The sequence below is a fragment of the Scophthalmus maximus genome, chromosome 16, assembly GCF_022379125.1.
Source record: "Scophthalmus maximus strain ysfricsl-2021 chromosome 16, ASM2237912v1, whole genome shotgun sequence".
Classification (NCBI taxonomy): Eukaryota; Metazoa; Chordata; class Actinopteri; order Pleuronectiformes; family Scophthalmidae; genus Scophthalmus; species Scophthalmus maximus.
In genome coordinates this window covers 10,038,025-10,055,339 of record NC_061530.1, presented here as the reverse complement: position 1 = coordinate 10,055,339, position 17,315 = coordinate 10,038,025, and the positions used below count along the sequence as shown (strand labels likewise).

General features: G+C 42.4%; 1 protein-coding gene across 2 annotated transcripts in view; it reads left to right on the top strand.

Annotated features, from left to right (window-relative positions):
* mpp2b (MAGUK p55 scaffold protein 2b) overlaps positions 1–17,315 on the top strand; it is a 31,226-nt gene that overhangs the window by 8,424 nt on the left and 5,487 nt on the right. Inside the window, exons 1-5 of one of the 2 annotated variants that reach the window (XM_035613419.2) lie at positions 349–644; positions 7,926–8,026; positions 13,829–13,981; positions 14,209–14,364; positions 14,760–14,987. In XM_035613419.2, coding sequence (XP_035469312.2) covers positions 554–644; positions 7,926–8,026; positions 13,829–13,981; positions 14,209–14,364; positions 14,760–14,987 — 729 coding nt within the window. In that variant the 5' untranslated portion in view covers positions 349–553. Of the gene's footprint in view, positions 1–348; positions 645–7,925; positions 8,027–13,828; positions 13,982–14,208; positions 14,365–14,759; positions 14,988–17,315 lie in introns of those variants that run through there. The other variant, XM_035613420.2, reaches the window with a different exon arrangement.

Below are 17,315 nucleotides of genomic sequence, written 5' to 3'. Positions count from 1 at the left end.
TGTTCTTCAACTCCTGTCAGTGAAGTTGCAGTGAATAATCTGCAAGGCTGGCTGTGCTTGTACCTGCGTCTTTGATGTAGTAGAGGATATAGAGGATATACAGGGTCATCACTCATATGTGTCTGACCATTCCTCCTTCCTCTGCTGCTCTATCCCCCGTTAACCCCCACAGGGAAAGCAGGAGGGACAATCTTTCTGCCTCCTTTTCTCCCCCCCTCCTCCTTGAGAAAAGCACAATACATGTCCCCTCCCTCACACACATGGACACACACATGGACACACACACACACACACCTTCCTTTGCTCGTGCACACAGCTCTCTCTCATCTGCATTCATTCATGCAGAGGAGAAGACGCTCAGCCAGGCATAGCTTATACACATTCACGTCAAGAGCAGGTGGAGAGAAGGGGGGGTGGTGAGTAGCCAGTTTTTTGGCAGAAAGTGGAGAGAAGAGACAGAGAGAGGGAGGGAGAGAGAGCAAGATCTCTCCGTCCGCCTCAGATACTGTATTGGGTGTGTTACTGTGAGCAGTGTAGTGGGGTGCTGTTTACCATGGCTGGCAGCCTGTTTGGAATGCTCTCCCTGGAGGAGGGGGACTCAGCCAACTCCCTGGAGGGCCTGGGAATCAAGCTGGGGGGAGAAGGTAAGAACACAGGTTCCCTGCCTGCTGGGTGTGAGAGGGCTGCAGGATAGTTTAAAGACAAATGAGGTCTCCTGTATATGTGTTTTTTTGTACAGATTAGGGAGTAGATATAATGGACAGAGGCTGAATCCCTTAACATACAAGAGAGCAGGTGACAACACGCTCACGCACATGTTGGCGATGCAGGGCTAGCCGGTGTTTTGTATTCGCATTGCACCTGCACCCGATGTGCTGGTTCAAACCTCCAGAGTGTGACAATGCACAGGGAATGTTTGCTCACACAGCATGAGTGCAAAGCACCATACATCCAGTTCATAATTGATGGAGTTCATTAATATTGCATAGAGTTGCATACCAGCAATATGTTCTGAGTTTGTGTCCGTGTCTATTAATATGCTTGCTTATTCGCTTACATCTTTCCACATGAGTGCTTTGACCCATTGGTCGCACGCCCACTTAAACACACATGCAAGAATACTTTGGGATTGTAGATGAGAAGAATTCAACTGTTTGACGGTTGTCGTGTTTAATCCGTCAAGTTTTGAAGGGTCATAACATCATTGACATGTCTATTGCATGTCATGCACACACAGTATGCCATGTTGCTTGATGTCCTCCGCTCTGTAATGGAGCCAGACAACACAGCAGTGACAGCCATAATGAATCACAGTTTCTGTCAAAGCATTTGCATCCTCTGTGTGTGTGTGTGTGTGTGTGTGTGTGTGTGTGTGTGTGTGTGTGTGTGTGTGTGTGTGTGTGTGTGTGTGTGTGTGTGTGTGTGTGTGTGTGTGTGTGTGTGTGTGTGTGTGTGTGTGTGTGTGGCGTGCGTGCGTGCGTGCGTGCGTGTGCATGCATGCGTGTGCACACAGAGAGACTTGGAAGGATAAAGCGAGACCTCCAGTGCATTGTATATTCATGGTGAGTAAGTATGGGATCATTCATATGCAACAGTGTTCTGATCAGAGACGGCACGCTTGATAGTGTTAGACTCACAACCTTCAAATTATTCTCAGGCTGTCTCACTTTCACCCCCCTCTCCACACACACACACAAACACACACACACACACACACACACACACACACACACCCCCACACACACACACACCCCCACACCCCCGTGCTACCAGAGGAATATTTGTGTGCCCACGCTGGACTAATGAAGTAGTGTTCAAACACAGATGATGGATCATTGGCTACAGTGTGTTGGTAGGATTAGGCTGTCAAAGATAATCGCTGGGTTTCAACAGAATGGGACAATTTAATTTTGTTCTGGCTGAGGGTATTCGATGACGCTGTGACACTGGCAATTACTCCATCCCTATCACACCCTGACGATCTCTGTTTGCTCTCTCATTAACTGCTGGCTGGAAAAACAGACACACAGTTAAAGTCAAGTCAGTTCAGTCGCTAAACTTGTAATTTCTCTCAAAACTTCTCTCTGCGGCCGTGGTGCGAGGTGTAACGGGAGCTGCAGTCCACTTGCAAAATGTCAACAAATATCACAAGTGTTGTCTCCAGCGGAGACCTTCAGCTACAGCTAATAAGGTGATCCAGCTTGCAGCCATATTCCATGCCAGCTTGGAGAAAGCTTCACCATGGCAATGCGGTGGCTTAAATGGTTACAGTTCCCCCAGAAATGTGGCCACTCATGGGACAGTCAAGCTCAGCGTAGGCTCTATGAAGAGCAAGATAATAAATAAATAACAATACATACATAAATAAATGCATTCTGCCAGCTCCTCTGTATGTATTTTTGTTGTATCTGTTGTATGTACAGTTAATAGTCTCTCACTGACCATCAGTTAAAGATGAGACAGAGAACAATTTGTAGTAAAAATGTGGAAAACAATCAGCGTTATTCATCCTGAAGCATCAAATCTCTATTAAGGAAACTGAACTATGATTATCAAACAAAAGTTTCTGTAGCATTTCTATGTGTTCTCATCATAGGAAGCATGATTTCAGAGAAGTTTGTTACCTGCTAGACTGATATATATTGATTTAACTGTATGAATTAAGACTTTTGTTTTGAAGGATTTCTGACTGCGTTGGCCTTTTTTGCAGCAGACATTTGGACATGACATAAGAAGAACAGCACAATAACATTAACAAAGTGTCTGTGCTGTTCACAAGTGCTCATGGTGGCCCTTGACGTAGTGAAATGGAATTCAGCCATTATTAAATCCATCAGTTTTGTCTACATGTCTTCAGGGAAAAATGTCCGTTGTATTCCCGCCCACTTGAAACTTGTGAACTATACTGATGTCCTTAGCCCTGCACTCTCACCGTGCACAGTGATCGATGACTGTGTAGACGTTTATGTGAGCGGCAAAATTTTCTGGACATTTTCAGGAGTTCATGTCTGAAAAAAGCTTTAGTGTGAACACATTGATATTACCCAAGCCCCTTGCCCTAACCTTGACCATCACAACGAGATGCCTAACCCCAGCCCTAACCCTTTCCCTTAACTTGTCACCAGCCTGCTTGGCTTTTCACTGATGCTCCACGAGGGAGATGTTAACGTAATTGTCCTGACGTGAGCGCTTGTAGACCAAAGCTGAATTCACACTTTAGCTGTGACAGTTGTGTTATGTACACTTGTTGATGATGTTGTTGCCGTCTGAATATTAAAAGACAATACTGGAAACTTAATGTTCTCTGTAAGGGGCTGAAGATGGAAATAATCAAGGATCCCACAGCATAAGAACAAGTTAATTAGTCATAAATGATTAATCAGTTCTGGTACACACCACACTGGGATATTTTGCAATCCAATATACTTCACCGCCGCAGTCTTAGACATTCATCTTTCACTACCTGTGGGATTGATAGTAATTCTATTTGCTGGAGAGCCGGGAGCAGAATCAAATCTAAGATATACCTTTAAGTATTTAATAATGTCTGTGGAGGCCCATGAGTAATTTATTATATTGAGGTCACTTTGGAATCGTTTCACTGATCTCTTCAACATGTTGTTTTTTCTACCATTTTAACAGAATTACAGAGAAATGAGGCAACAATAACTTCAAGGGAAGAATAAAAATATAATTGAGCAGAAGGCTTCTCAGATATCTGCTAGTGTTCGTCACAGAACAAAGCTGTTTTTATTACTGCGGAGTCTCTGCACACTGAAGAGCTGAGCATTGACCTTATCCCTCGAAAGTGCCAGGATTAGTCATCACCAGGTCTTGGCCGGGCCAAACTTTCAGTGTCCATTCAAAGTATAGTTTGTCCATTTTTGTTTTACATTGAAATATTTTTTTGTAGTTGTAACAAGATAACACGAAGAAGATACTTTTGACTCAATTGTTTCTCTGGATTAGCCGAGAGATGCAGTAGACATGGCGATCTTGCCTTATACAGGCGGGCCTCAGCTGTAGTGAAGTTGTGCATCGGACTCGGCGTCATCACATGCGTGATCAAGAGAGTGGACCTGTCACTGATAGGCCACAACCACAAGTTATCACAGCTGGCTCTCTCCACAGACTGAATGCCCGGTGCACTCTTGTTTTATCTCTTTTTCTGTCACTCTCCTTCTTCCCCTTTTCCTCCATCAGATTCTTTTCCCCTCGCAAGGTTGAGTTGTTTTTGTCAATCTCGGCTGTTCCACCTGTCGTTTCCCTCACAGGGGATAGAGAACGGTATTCTCTTTCATGTTTTTGCATGCAATGGGCGATGCAGTTCCTTTTTGTCTACGTCCCTGTGGTCAAGACAATAACACGGTGAAAGCGAAGCCTATAGGGACCAATATAAGCACGGATGGCATCATTTTTCTATCATCACACTTTGCAATCAGTTTGAACATCATAATTATGTCAAACTAATATAATCATAAAGTTTAAGTCCAGTTGTTTTATGATTGTGAATGAGGAATTAATTTGCTTCCTGTGCTCACTGTACTGTAAAGTCTATATTATAATAAGGGACTACTTTAGTGACATTGTTGCATGCATTTTTTTATTCTAACGGTAAAAAGAACTGCAAAAAACTGAGTTCCCTAAATACCATAGTTGTGTCAATAGGCAGCATACACAACACTCAACAATCTCTGAGATGACGCGGTTGAGCTGAAGGTAGAAACAAATAATCGCGACCATCATTGACAGTACTACTACAGGGTCTGTCCATAACCTTTTTCAATGTTTCTGCATGTTTCAGGACATGTAGTTTATGTCACTAAATATGAGCGAGTCGGACTGTTTTGATAGCCAGAAAGAAACTGCAGGCCGAGTCAGCTGCACACTGTACTCCCCTGTGTGTGACACCCCATGGGGATTCAGCATGGAGCAAGGCCAACACAACTGCATCTCCCATATCGCTTCCTCCATTTTCCACCCTCCCTCAGCTCCCCACTCCATCCTCTCCCCAACCGCCGCTCCATAGCAACCGACAACCTTCACTAAGTGCTGGCTAAGAGGTTGTTGCTCCCCCTGCTGTGCTCTAACAACAAACAATAACTGCCCTGATTGTTTGGCTGCCCCCATGACATTGAGTTTAATTGTAACCCTCCTTGGAGGTGAACTGGCACTCGGATGAGACTCTGACCAACAAAAGCACCTTTAATGTGGCTTCCTTGTGATTACATGTCCCCCACTTACACCGTGGAAAAGAAGCTGCCTCTGTTGTGAGCTGATGCAGAGGGCCACCCCTGTGTTACTATTGCACATTTTAGCTGAATTACATATTCTCCAAAAAGTTGCTCTCCCACTCCCTTGGTGTGATGTCACGATCATTGATCCGCTCCTCAAATCCATTGAACACAAGCAGTGAAATGCTGTAAAACAAGACCTGATCAAGTATGAAAATAGCTTTTTGCAGCACTTGCTTGGAAGAGTAGGTTCCTTGGTGTACCTGACCTACATGTCGCTGGTTCTGTGCGTCTTCACACCCGAGTCCCGTTTTGTGCTCTTAAGCCTTTGCCTGCTAAATGGAGTTCTCTTATGTTATCAGGTTACAGGGCATAATATGGGGAGTTGAGACTCACTGAGGCGAAAAATGACTTCCACCTGAGTTCTCACCCCTCACCAAATGTCTACATGTGACTTTAGTGCTGATATGAGACATGAGCAGGAGAAATATAAATACTGCTAGTGATAAAAAAAAAGAAGCTGTTTGGTTCTGGCTGTGCCGGTTTATTGGAAGTTTATGCAGGCTTATGCAAGGGAGGATGGCTTTGACAGTGGCAGTATACAAGATGAAATACCCCTACTGAATTCTAAAGAGCAAGTTGTTTTCACAAGAAAGTTGCAGTTTGACAGGGATGGAATAAAGATAGTATCTTAGTCTGTCATCCAGATGTTTTCCTGTGTGAACTTTTGACCTGCATAGGCAGTGCTCTGTTGTCTTTGATTTGATGCATGCCAAGGAAAACAAGGGAAGAAACCATATTTATCTTTATACGTAGAGAGAACAAAAAGGCAGCAAGACCCCAGAAAGAGCACAAGTTGGATTTTTAATAATCTCTATGAATAATAGAACGACCCCTGGCATACTTAGCTCCGTGAAAATGGGTGTTATTCTCCAGTTCTTTTCACACCGTTTTCCTCCTCCCTTTGTGACTCACAAGGAATGGCAATATCACCGACGATCTAAATGCTAGTCAAGCACATATCTTCCTCACGATGTTTTGTTCAAGCTCCTCGACGTGAGAAGTAACTGTCAATTTCTTATGTCAAGAAATTGACAGTTATTGACTTTCTTGAGATTGTTAGGTCGTCTGGGGCTGGAGTGAAATGAGAGAAGTTATTTGAGAAATGTACATATATTAAGAGAGTATGGGAATGTGGGGGTGGAGTTAAGGGGTCCTAAAAAGAACAGCAGTGAAAAGAAGGCAAACAATGAGAAGAAGAAGTAAGAGAGGAGACGAGCTGACCCCTGGAGAGGGGCCAACGTGGCCACCACACAGGCGTGCACTTGTAATGATTTAACAGAATTACACAGGACCTGTGAGCCGAGCCTGCTCGTCTTGTAGTCTCTGCCAGGCACAAATCTAAGTAACTCCTCTGATGGAGCAGAGCCGGTGTTGGAGGGAAAATAGAACAAAAAACTAGACCTCACAGCGGAATTGTGTAATTATTCATCTGTGTTTGCCTTCATAGCTGTCAATCCTCCGTCAATATTTCTGCTGTGTGAAAGCCATGGTGAGGTGAGTGCTTTGTCTTTATGGCTGTTTGCACATGGCTGTACAGACGGTGTACATGTGGAAATGCTACAGAACCAGAAATAGTCCTCCTGTTCTCAAAATATCTATTACGTCATGATTTCTTTGCAAGAGCCTTGACAAAAAAAAGAAAAGCGAACTCGCAGAGCTCTCTGCTGTGCATTAGAAACATTATTTGCCTTGTCCTTGACAAACCTGATCTGCACACAGTGATGCCACGCCTTTTGTTGTATGCGAACTGTGGCGTTCCATATGGTTCAAAGACAGAATCAAACACACACAGCAGCTTCTCTACTGACCCCGGCCTTCGCCCCTGCCTATAGAATATCAAGTTGAAACTGAGTTCCATCATAAAATTATTTTAAATTAAGGTAAGTGTTTGATTCTACAATGTAATTTGTTTTAGTATTGTCAGTAGCACAGCTTCAGGCTGCACATCAAGGTAACCACTGAACACAATCATGCTTCCCTAAGACGTATTCATTATGACAAATAATAACATGTTCCCTATATTTTTACAATAAAAATGTAAACTCTTGCATTTATTGATAATCTGTATATCACTGAAAACTTTGTTGTGATAATTAGAAAATGTAGGCATGTTAACACACTAAGCTCTTATGGTGTTAAACATGCTGAACATCAGCACGTTGGCGTTATCATTGTGAGCATGTAGTCATGGCGATGTTAGCATTTAGTGCCACACACCGCTGTGACGAAGAACGTGCAGGCATCCAAACTGATTAACTCAAAAATGGCAAAAATGTTTATTCTCCCAGAAACTTCAGGGATTTTGCTGTTGTTCAGATGGAATGTGTGTGCGTGCATGAACATGTGCGTTTGAGGGGGAGAGAGAGGAAGTTGGGAGTTGTGGGATTCTGTCGGACAAAAGAGGAGGGTGACTGACAGAGGTTAAATTGCTTGGGAAAAGATGCAAGGCTGCTCCCATTCCCTCTCCCTCCTCCCCCCCTGCGCCCCCCTTTCCTTCAGCCATGTAGTGAGAACTACAGTAATATCCTCCTTCTCCCTCTTTCTTTCTTTGAGGTGATCGATTCAGTTTCCCATGGGGGAACTGCAGTACGTGGAGGGAAATAAACTCTGTTCTTTCTCCGTGTGTAGCCATGCATCAGGCCCTGGACACACTGAGTGACAGCACCAGCTCTACAACTGCCAATGACCTGGACCTCATCTTCCTCAAAGGCATCATGGAGAGCCCCGTGGTGAGAACAACTCTGTGCGGTACACTTTGAAATGTAGGATGAAATGTGTGGGTGTGTCATGCAAAGTATGACATTCAAATCTTTTCAATGGAACTCTGTGTCCAGACTAACGGATTCATTTGGATACTAATTGATATATCCGCTGTAAAATTATGGGTATTTGATGCATGGGAATTTACAGTTTGGTGTTTAGGAAATTGGCAGTGCAGTCTTGCATATTGCATTTATGCCTTAACATTTGTTTAACAGTGACATGTGATGCAGAACAAACCATAATAATTTCATGCATTACGAGAGGCTCCATTAAAACGATACTGCAAAATGGAAACTTAAAATTCACCACCATTATTACAAACAAATTAAATTTCCTACTTGCAATAAGTATCCCAAAAAAAGACAGATTAAATTCATCAAGTGCAATCGCATTACCATTTTAATGGCTTTGCTTAATTGTTTTCTCACCAGTTGATAATGCAAATTCATTTTTCACTCACAGTGTCACGCTGCAGAGGCATCCAAAATCTGATGAAAACCCAAATGTAAAGGGGCAAATGGCAGAGCAGAGAGCTGCTCACGTTGTACAAACTTTAACACAGATATTACACACCTCCGACTCATTCTGGCTAACTTGGTGAACCCACAGGGTGTCCACGATGGCACAGTTTGGATGTGTTGCCATAAAATCTATCAGCGGCCTATTGAATATCTCGCTAAAATATGGTCAATCGTCATGATGCAAACATTCAGGGAGAGGTTTTTCAGCACGTGCTTGGAATATGACAAATATTAAGTGAGACGATACAGATCACTGCTTACAGTTTCACCATTGCCCACCTGTCAGTCATTTTAACAAGTGGGCAAAAGATTAAAATAGCAGAGTCACAGTTTTCCTCGACTAGGTTGTGGTGGATCAGCAGCTATGTGGAGAATAAAGAAATGATTCATTGATTCGGTCATTGGGCTTTAGACTATTTATTTATTCCAAAAACGAATGCTTTACATGAACACATTTTTGGTTTATGAGAAAGCTGATCTTAAAACGACTCTCCTGAACCTTCTCCATTTCCAGTGGGATCTCTGTGCATTATGCCACAGGAATAATTTGTGTTCAGTAGATATTTTGATACATTATCCACAAAGAATGGCTATCATTGTTGGTCTTCATTGTAATCAACATAGATTTTAAGCCAGATGATAGACCACAAGCTAAAACAGTATGTACAGCCGTATGAAGTAATATAGCACTCATAAATGCCTCCGTGGCAACAGTCTCCAAGAAACTGTCCATTGGGAGTTTTACAAAGCTGACATCTATGGCAACATGGCAGAACCAGCTGCACCTTGTAGGTAAAAAACAACAATACGCAAATCCACGCATTGATGCAGATTGATAACTTCACCTCATATAAGGTCCCTAGTTGTTTAATAGTACAGCTTCTTGAAGTCCTTTCAGAGATTCATCCCACTAGATCTCATTATCTTTCCCTCCTGTCAAAGTCTTCCCCCTTCACTTCGTGCAAGTAGCAGTTTCAAATGCCTTTATTAAAAAATGTTGATTTTTTTTTTCAAAAACGGGAAACAGAAAGAGAAATACACTGTTGTTCACTGCATAATAATGCAAGGAAAACATACAGTATATAGAGGCAGTTCATATACTGAAAGTTATTCCTTTTTTTTATGCTGACAACAGTCATTAGTATGGATAACCACATTTATCTTTTCAACGTGTGCGTCAGTGTTAGTTAAGTTGCACCGAGGTGGAAGCTGCTTGAGGCAATAAGGGCTCCTCTGTCCAGGAAGATGCATCGGTCTGTGGGCTGCCTCTCCGACTCAGACAGAGCCAGAGGTAAAGAGCTGTGCAGGATGGTTCAGTAATTCACAGGCAGTTCTGTTCAGGAAATTTGGAGATGGACTGTCCAGAGGGAGCAGTTGGGAGTATTACTGCATCAAAAGCCTCCCATATTGCTCCAAACAGAGCCTCTTCATCTCCTTTCAGTTCTCATTTCTTTTTCCCTGTCCTTTCTCCTTCTTTGTTTTGGGTTTCTTGTTCACACAGGACTGATGGATCTTTCCTAGGCAGAAAAGTGCTCTCTGTTTTTCCCTTAAGATGTATCCGGGGCCTTTATTTATTTTTTATAGATATATAGATATATATCTATTTTTATATGTGTATAAACCTCAAATGCAGAAGGTAACAGGCCTTTACTTGAGGTCGGCTTGTATTAGACGCAGGCCTTTTTTTTACTTATTCACTCAGGTTGATGAGCGTAGTTAGTCATTTGTTAATAAGAAGGCTTGTTTTTGATCTGCTCCAGTTTGTCTTGTCAAAATGATTGCGTTAAGCTGCTAACACAAACTGAACACTTCCTGTAACCATTTCAAATTAAAAACAGGGATATTATGGTGAAACTTTTCAAGCGTTCGGAACAACAGTCAGTCAGTCAAAGCAAAGATTGATTGACACACATATCCACAGTAACCGAAATACCACAATAATACTTAGTTAATTGGATTAGATTATTATCCAGAACAATTGTGTTCAAATTACATAATTATGTTTTTGGATTCATTATATTATCAGAGTAGAAATGTACATAATGCATAACTGATCTGCACGTCACATGCACCCGGCGTTCATCCACCCTTGTGTTTTCTCTGACCTGTATTGGGGAGCTGGCCTTAATTTGTTCACGTCGAGACTCTTTTAACTGACTACCGTTCCTTTATTCTTTTTTTAATAGAAATCTGTTATGCAAGTGTACATGCTAGCGTGCAAGAGCATGACACAGGTGTTTTTGTACCGTTTGTCTGAGGGAGTTCATGGTGGTACCGGTGTATTGATGGACATTCTCATCAAAGATTAATGTGCCTATGCAAGCTGTTAGTAAGGATGCTCCACTGAAGGAGGTGAAAAGCATTTGCTAGACGATAGCTTTTCTTGTCCCCCCGCGGATCTACAGACATTCAACAAGCTGCTTTTTCATGTGCCCAGAGAGCAAAGGACATGCAGGCACAGAGTGCAAAGTGACTTCAGCTGATTGCACCACACTAACAACACAATGATGCAAACCTGCACTTGTTTCATGAATCTGAAAGATCGCGAGGCCCACAATGAGGAGGCATTGACAGCAAAAGAATCTTCCGCAGTGGCTGTTATAACTGTAGCAGAGACTCAGTGACTGGTTCTATATCTTTTTTTCTTTTTTTAATATCTTTTTTTTTAATTAAGCCGATTCCTACTGCGGGTGAAGAAGGACAGATGATGCAAGCTGCCATGGAGTTGTCAATGTATTTTTCCATGGCCTGCATCTCTGGAAATGACAGGGAGAGCACCTGACACTCGGAGGTGGAAGGTGCCAGCGAGGAGGTCTGTGGTGCAGTCAGGCAGCAAATCCTGGTATTCAAGAAAAGACGTCCGACAGCTCTGGGACCTCAAAAGAGGAAGAACTGGTGACGGGATACAGGACATTTCTCAGGCAGACAGTATGGCCGTGCTCACTCCAGCTTATAATCACTCCAGTAGCCCATTTTGGGGATTTGTGTTGCGCTATCCAACCATGAATAACCGGAATTTGAGTGGCATGACTCAAGTGACACTTGGCCAATCAGACGTTAAAAACACAGTGAACTTGCCAAGTCAAAATGCAGATTCCGCATTGCTGAAGAACGCAGCAGGGGACTGACTGAGTCAGAAGCGTTCACAACAACAGCAACATCTCCTGAATATTCAGGTGAGGGGTGGCGCCTGCGTAGAGCGCACACACACTCGCTGTATTCTCACATGGGGCTCACATTTTCCAGAAACTTTACTACGGTATTGGCAGGAAAAGTTTCGGGAAAATGTCTTTGCCGACATTTCCAGGTATTTGATAGAATTGTTTGAAACAGTTTTTAGAGACAAGGCTAATGGAAACTGAGTGTGTTGGTATAAGAGCTAAGTTTGGTGGTGGTTTGTATCCCCCCTGCACATAATTTTCTCATGACTGACCTGATGTGAGGCAACTGTGAACGGCCATCTTCATGTCTCTCCACAGATGTTTTGAAAGGTTTGACTCTGGTCTTTGAATGAGCCACTCAAGGACAATCAGAGACGTGTCCCAAAGCCACAAAGAACTTTATCTGCCTCTTGTGCAACTGGAGCGACACTGATCAGAAATAAACCTGGGAAGTTATTTTGTATTTTCACAGTGGTAAAGAGAAGGTTAGCTACATGTAAGTCTAGAAGACTATACCAGAAACAGACTATGGAGAAACAAAATACAATTATAATACTGTTTTGTCATCCCCCTTTGCCTTGAGAACAGCAGTGCTCATTAGCCTTTATACGGGGATTTATAGAAAATTGTTATTGCAATGGATAGGAGGTTTTGAGAGCAATGAAATATCAATACTTGGCAGAATAATTCTTTGAAACTGCCTGCAGATACATTATCTACAGTAATGCCCAACAGGACTCTCCACAACCTGCTTATCTGTCATTTTTACATATTGATTTTATCTCTTCAAATGTCACCAACAGATTTTAAAGGGATGTCAAAACAGACACATGCCTCAGAAATGTTTTAGGTCATGCTCATGGCTCTCTACGCCCTGTAGTCATACAGTATAGCACAGTGTGCATGATGGCAGGTTGTCCAAGGGACAGACACTGACAGATTGCTCCCCCAGGTTACAAAGAATTCTGCCAAAAACACCAAATGAGCTGAAGAGCTGTGTGTGTGTGTGCTTGTGCACGTGTGTGCGTGCGCCTCAGCAGGGATTCTTCCTCTCTTCCTCAACAAACAAACATCATGGCTGCCAGATTAGTCCCTCCAGATGAATCCTTGGTGGGATCTCCTGTTAATGTCAGACTTCAAATACAAGATCACTTGATATAAATTTGCTCATGGTTCGGAAAAATGGTTGATATGTAATTAAGTCCCCTGGGCTTTGACAGGTTTACAAAGGAATATGCTGATATCCGAGAAGATTAAATTAAGTGACGACATTTTATACCCAAAATATCAAAGGTCAGCTTAACTGAATTCCTCAAGATCACCATAACCCCGCTAAACTCGGGAACAGGAGGGGAGATCGAGACCTAATTTCTACTTGGCTGGTTGCCGGAGGCATTCAACCGTGAGGTGGTATAGTAAATCAAGTTATCATACTGCAGTACAGATCCTTTTTTTTTTCTTTTTGCGAAATTGTAAAAAAATGTCACAAAAATAGAACAGAAATATCAGAAATCAAATTCCAGATCAAAATAAGTCAAAACCAGACAAAAAAGGATGTAGTCATTCCTTTGTATCTGTAACCTTGAGGTGTGGAAGCAGTGTCCAATACACAGCGACTCCTCTGTCCTTGGCAGCAGAGGAGGAGAAAGTAAAAAATGAATGTTCTCTGAAATATTAATGCTTCACAGCACACACACACACAAAAAAAACGATTTGACTCAAGTTTGTGCTGCTGTTTTTTTTTTTTGGTGTCATTCAGTCATGATTTATGAGTACAGGTAGCAGGGTCTGGGTTTCATTTAGCTGTTTTTGTTTTTGTATTCTTGTGACCTTAACTGTGTTAGCGAATCAAATCAAACAAACCTGCAGAAGTCATCATTAGAAATCATTAGTCAGCCAGTGTGCACTGACTGCTCACTGAGAAGATTTACTGATGGAAATAAAAGTTATAAATTCCTTTCCAAATACGATGGGATTTATAACCTTTTAAAGCAGAGACAAGTGATCAGTTTATCAGTGGATCCTGGCTTTGATGATGGGGGATGTGGACCTAAGTAACATCTGTTTTCTTTTCCTTAAATCCCAGGCCCATGAGCAATTTGAGGAACCCAAGCTCGAGGCTGTGAGGGAAAACAACGTAGAGCTGGTCCAGGACATCCTCAAGGAACTGAACCCGCTCGCACTGAGGAGCCAGGCGGCCGACGAGCTGGCCCGCATCCTGAAGGAACCGCATTTCCAGGTTTGGATAGCGGGGCTTATATCTAACTGAGAATTGTAGCTTTAATTAACAGGCACTCGTGATAAACCTTTGATTACTTTTCCAAAGTGATGTTCATGCTTAATGATGCATGCTGCTCTTGCATGGGTTTAATTGATTTGTAGCTAGAGTAGTGTCTATGTTACAGTCTGTGCACTATGTGACAATAGCTCTGCACGGACCATGTCATTTGTGAACTGTGCTCACAGTCCCTCCTGGAGACCCACGATTCGGTGGCGTCCAAAAACTACGAGACTCCCCCTCCCAGCCCCTGCTCCTTCATGGACGCGGCTCTCAACAACCAGCCTGTGCCTCCGGACGCAGTGAGGATGGTTGGGATTCGTAAGGTGTCCGGCGAGCACCTGGTAAGTCTGCTCAGGGTAATAGTAGCGTAGAGCTCCTTGTGTTAATTGTAAATTCAACAATAAATGGTATGATTTGTGCCTTGGAAGAAGCACATGCACTCAGTGTAATTGGATCATTTTGTAGCCCCTTTTTAAAAGACAAATGAGTAGCACAAAATCGCAGTGATGAATTTGCACTAGGTTGACATGTTATTTTACACCATAGACCAGGTGCCCTTTGGTTTCCTACCCTCAAACTCTCTGTCCCCTCTTTGTACAGTCATGTGTGTGACTTCATTGAATCCTCAATATCTTCTTGATGGAACAGTTGGATATTTTTGCAGCCAGTATCTAATGTTCGAATGTCTGGTGACTAACAAATGAGTATTGTATTTGAACTGTGCCTGTGTGTACAGGGGGTGACATTTCGGGTAGAGAGTGGCGAGCTGGTGATTGCCAGGATCCTCCATGGGGGCATGATTGACCAGCAAGGTCTGCTCCACGTTGGTGACATCATCAAGGAGGTGAACGGCAAAGAGGTGGGCAATGACCCCAAAGTGCTCCAGGAGATGCTGAAGGAGGCAAGTGGCAGCGTGGTGCTGAAGATCCTGCCCAGCTACCAGGAGCCACACACAACAAGACAGGTAGGCCACATACTGCAACATACTGTGCTTCACATTATTAATGATAAAAAAAGGAAGTACAATTTTTGTAACACTCACAAGATACAAAGCCTTTTACAAAATACATAAAATAACAAGAAATGTATGCATAAATAAGACAAATGGATGTAATATTTTAGTTATCAAATCAGCAAAAGAAAATCAAACAATGTAAGAGAATGCAGTTTTTAAGTAAGCAATTTATATTTATTATATTTTTGTATATTATTCATACAAATATTTTTGTTGAATGTATCTTTTGCCAACGTCTCTCCTGTCACCTGTCGTTCTCGCGCTTAATCTTATACTTATTCAGGGTTGGGAACTGTAACTCAGTTCATATCCCAAAAGTACTTGCAAAATTACTTTTTTAAATATTGGTTCTGCTAATCGGTTCCTAAATGCGTTCACCCTTTGTAAGGACAAACAGTTTGCCACAACCTGTCAATGTGACTATGTCACGAATCGACGCAAAAGCGAGTCCATTTGTTTCGATTCGAGCAACATCACAAACGGTGCAAAAGTGAAGTGAAGACACTCTTTTGAAAGATGCATCTGAAAATAAATCGTGCCTCTGAAAATAAATTCCTCTCTGCAGCTGTCCGCTCTTCTATCTTTGTCCAAGGGCTTTACTTTAATACTTGTGTCTCTCCAAATTACGGTCCAGATAAGCAGCTGGTGTTTGATATTCCCTCACTCAGAATAGAGTTAATTGTATATTGGATGCTCGCTCTTTCTTTCTTCTCGTTCTCCATTGCTCGCTGCTCCACGCACGCATTCAGTACATGCAAACATGCAGATACATGTATGTATGTATAGCTCATGTGCTTTGCGTCACCCTTTTTGTACGTTATCTTAGTGATTTTTCTGCACGAAATCTCACACTCTTTCAAAGCGAAATCCTTTTTTTTCTGACACCGATCCTGAATATATTAAAACCTAATATTGTAAAAAAAAAAGAAAGAAAGGTCATGATTAGTTTGAGAGGTTACTGTCATTTTCATCAGTCAATAAGCACCGCTCACTGTGATGCTCACTCTGGCATCCTTCCCGCAGACTGTAACCTTGTGTGCTGTGCCAAGACTTGTATATCTAATTCTACAGCAGGACTTTGTAGATGACATTGGCTATTTGGCAAGAGTAATTTTCTGCTAATGCATAATGGATCAAAACTTCAAAACCGTCAACGAACAAGGGGAAAAGAGTTATCCCCATTTTTAGTCTCACATGATCATTTGTGATTTTGTCCTTTCCTCCCATGGCCATAAAGTTCAGTTTGTTGCATTATCAAATATTAAATATTAGGAAATGACTCAGTGAAGTGTTGTTTTAACAGCTGAAAAGGTACTTGGAGTTCCGGCTGCAGTATTCTAGGTGTATGCTCTAGAATGATCACTGGGTGTATAAGAGCCAGAGGAGGCTACTCACATAGAAAATGTGACCTAGTTTACAGAAGGTGCAATATATACAGCCAGAGAAGTGTTGGGCACAAGGCTCTATTACTGTTTGGCCTAAAGAGAAGAGGAGCAGTTAAAACTAAAAAAGTTGTGGCTAGATTGGGTTTGTGTGCAACAAATGATTAGTTTCTACATGTATTCGAAGTAACTTTTTTGCTGGATGATAAACTTTCATCTTCAAAAGTGATTTTTCCCTGGATAAGAATTCCTTTGCAGCCACGGCAGCAATGAAAGTCCACCGCTTTTGTCCACACTGACTTATCTCAGCCTGTGTTGGATGGATTCCCTTGAAATGTGGTACAGATATCTGCGGTGCCCAGAGGATGTGTCCCACTGACTTTGATGATCCCCTGACTTTTCCTCCAGCGCCAGCGAGGTTGACATTTGAGTGAAATGTCTCAACGACCGTTGGACATATTTCCATAAAAAAAAAAATGGCATTAGCATTCGCTGTAGCTCAAGGCACCGCTGTGCCTACGTGCTGCCTCACTGAGCCACAAGTGCCACTGTTGTAATGTTATTGTTTTGGCTATAAATTAGCCCAAGGGTTGAGCCTCTAGAGAAACAGTGTAATCCATGAAATGAAATGAAAGAATGCAAACTACCAAAACTGGAGCTGGGATGATTGTGTTAGAGAGTAGTAATGGAGCTGTTGTAAACCTCATGTGTCCAGATATTGTTCTTCTGCTGCGCTGGTCAGACCTGTGGAAACTGAGGGCGACAGCCAGTCTTGCAGAAAGGCAAAAACAAAATTGCCCTCATATAAATACTTGGCACCCTTCCATTTCTTTGGGTTATTCACTGAAAAGAGCCTCACCGCGTCTACACACAATTTAAAAGCTGCAGACTGTCT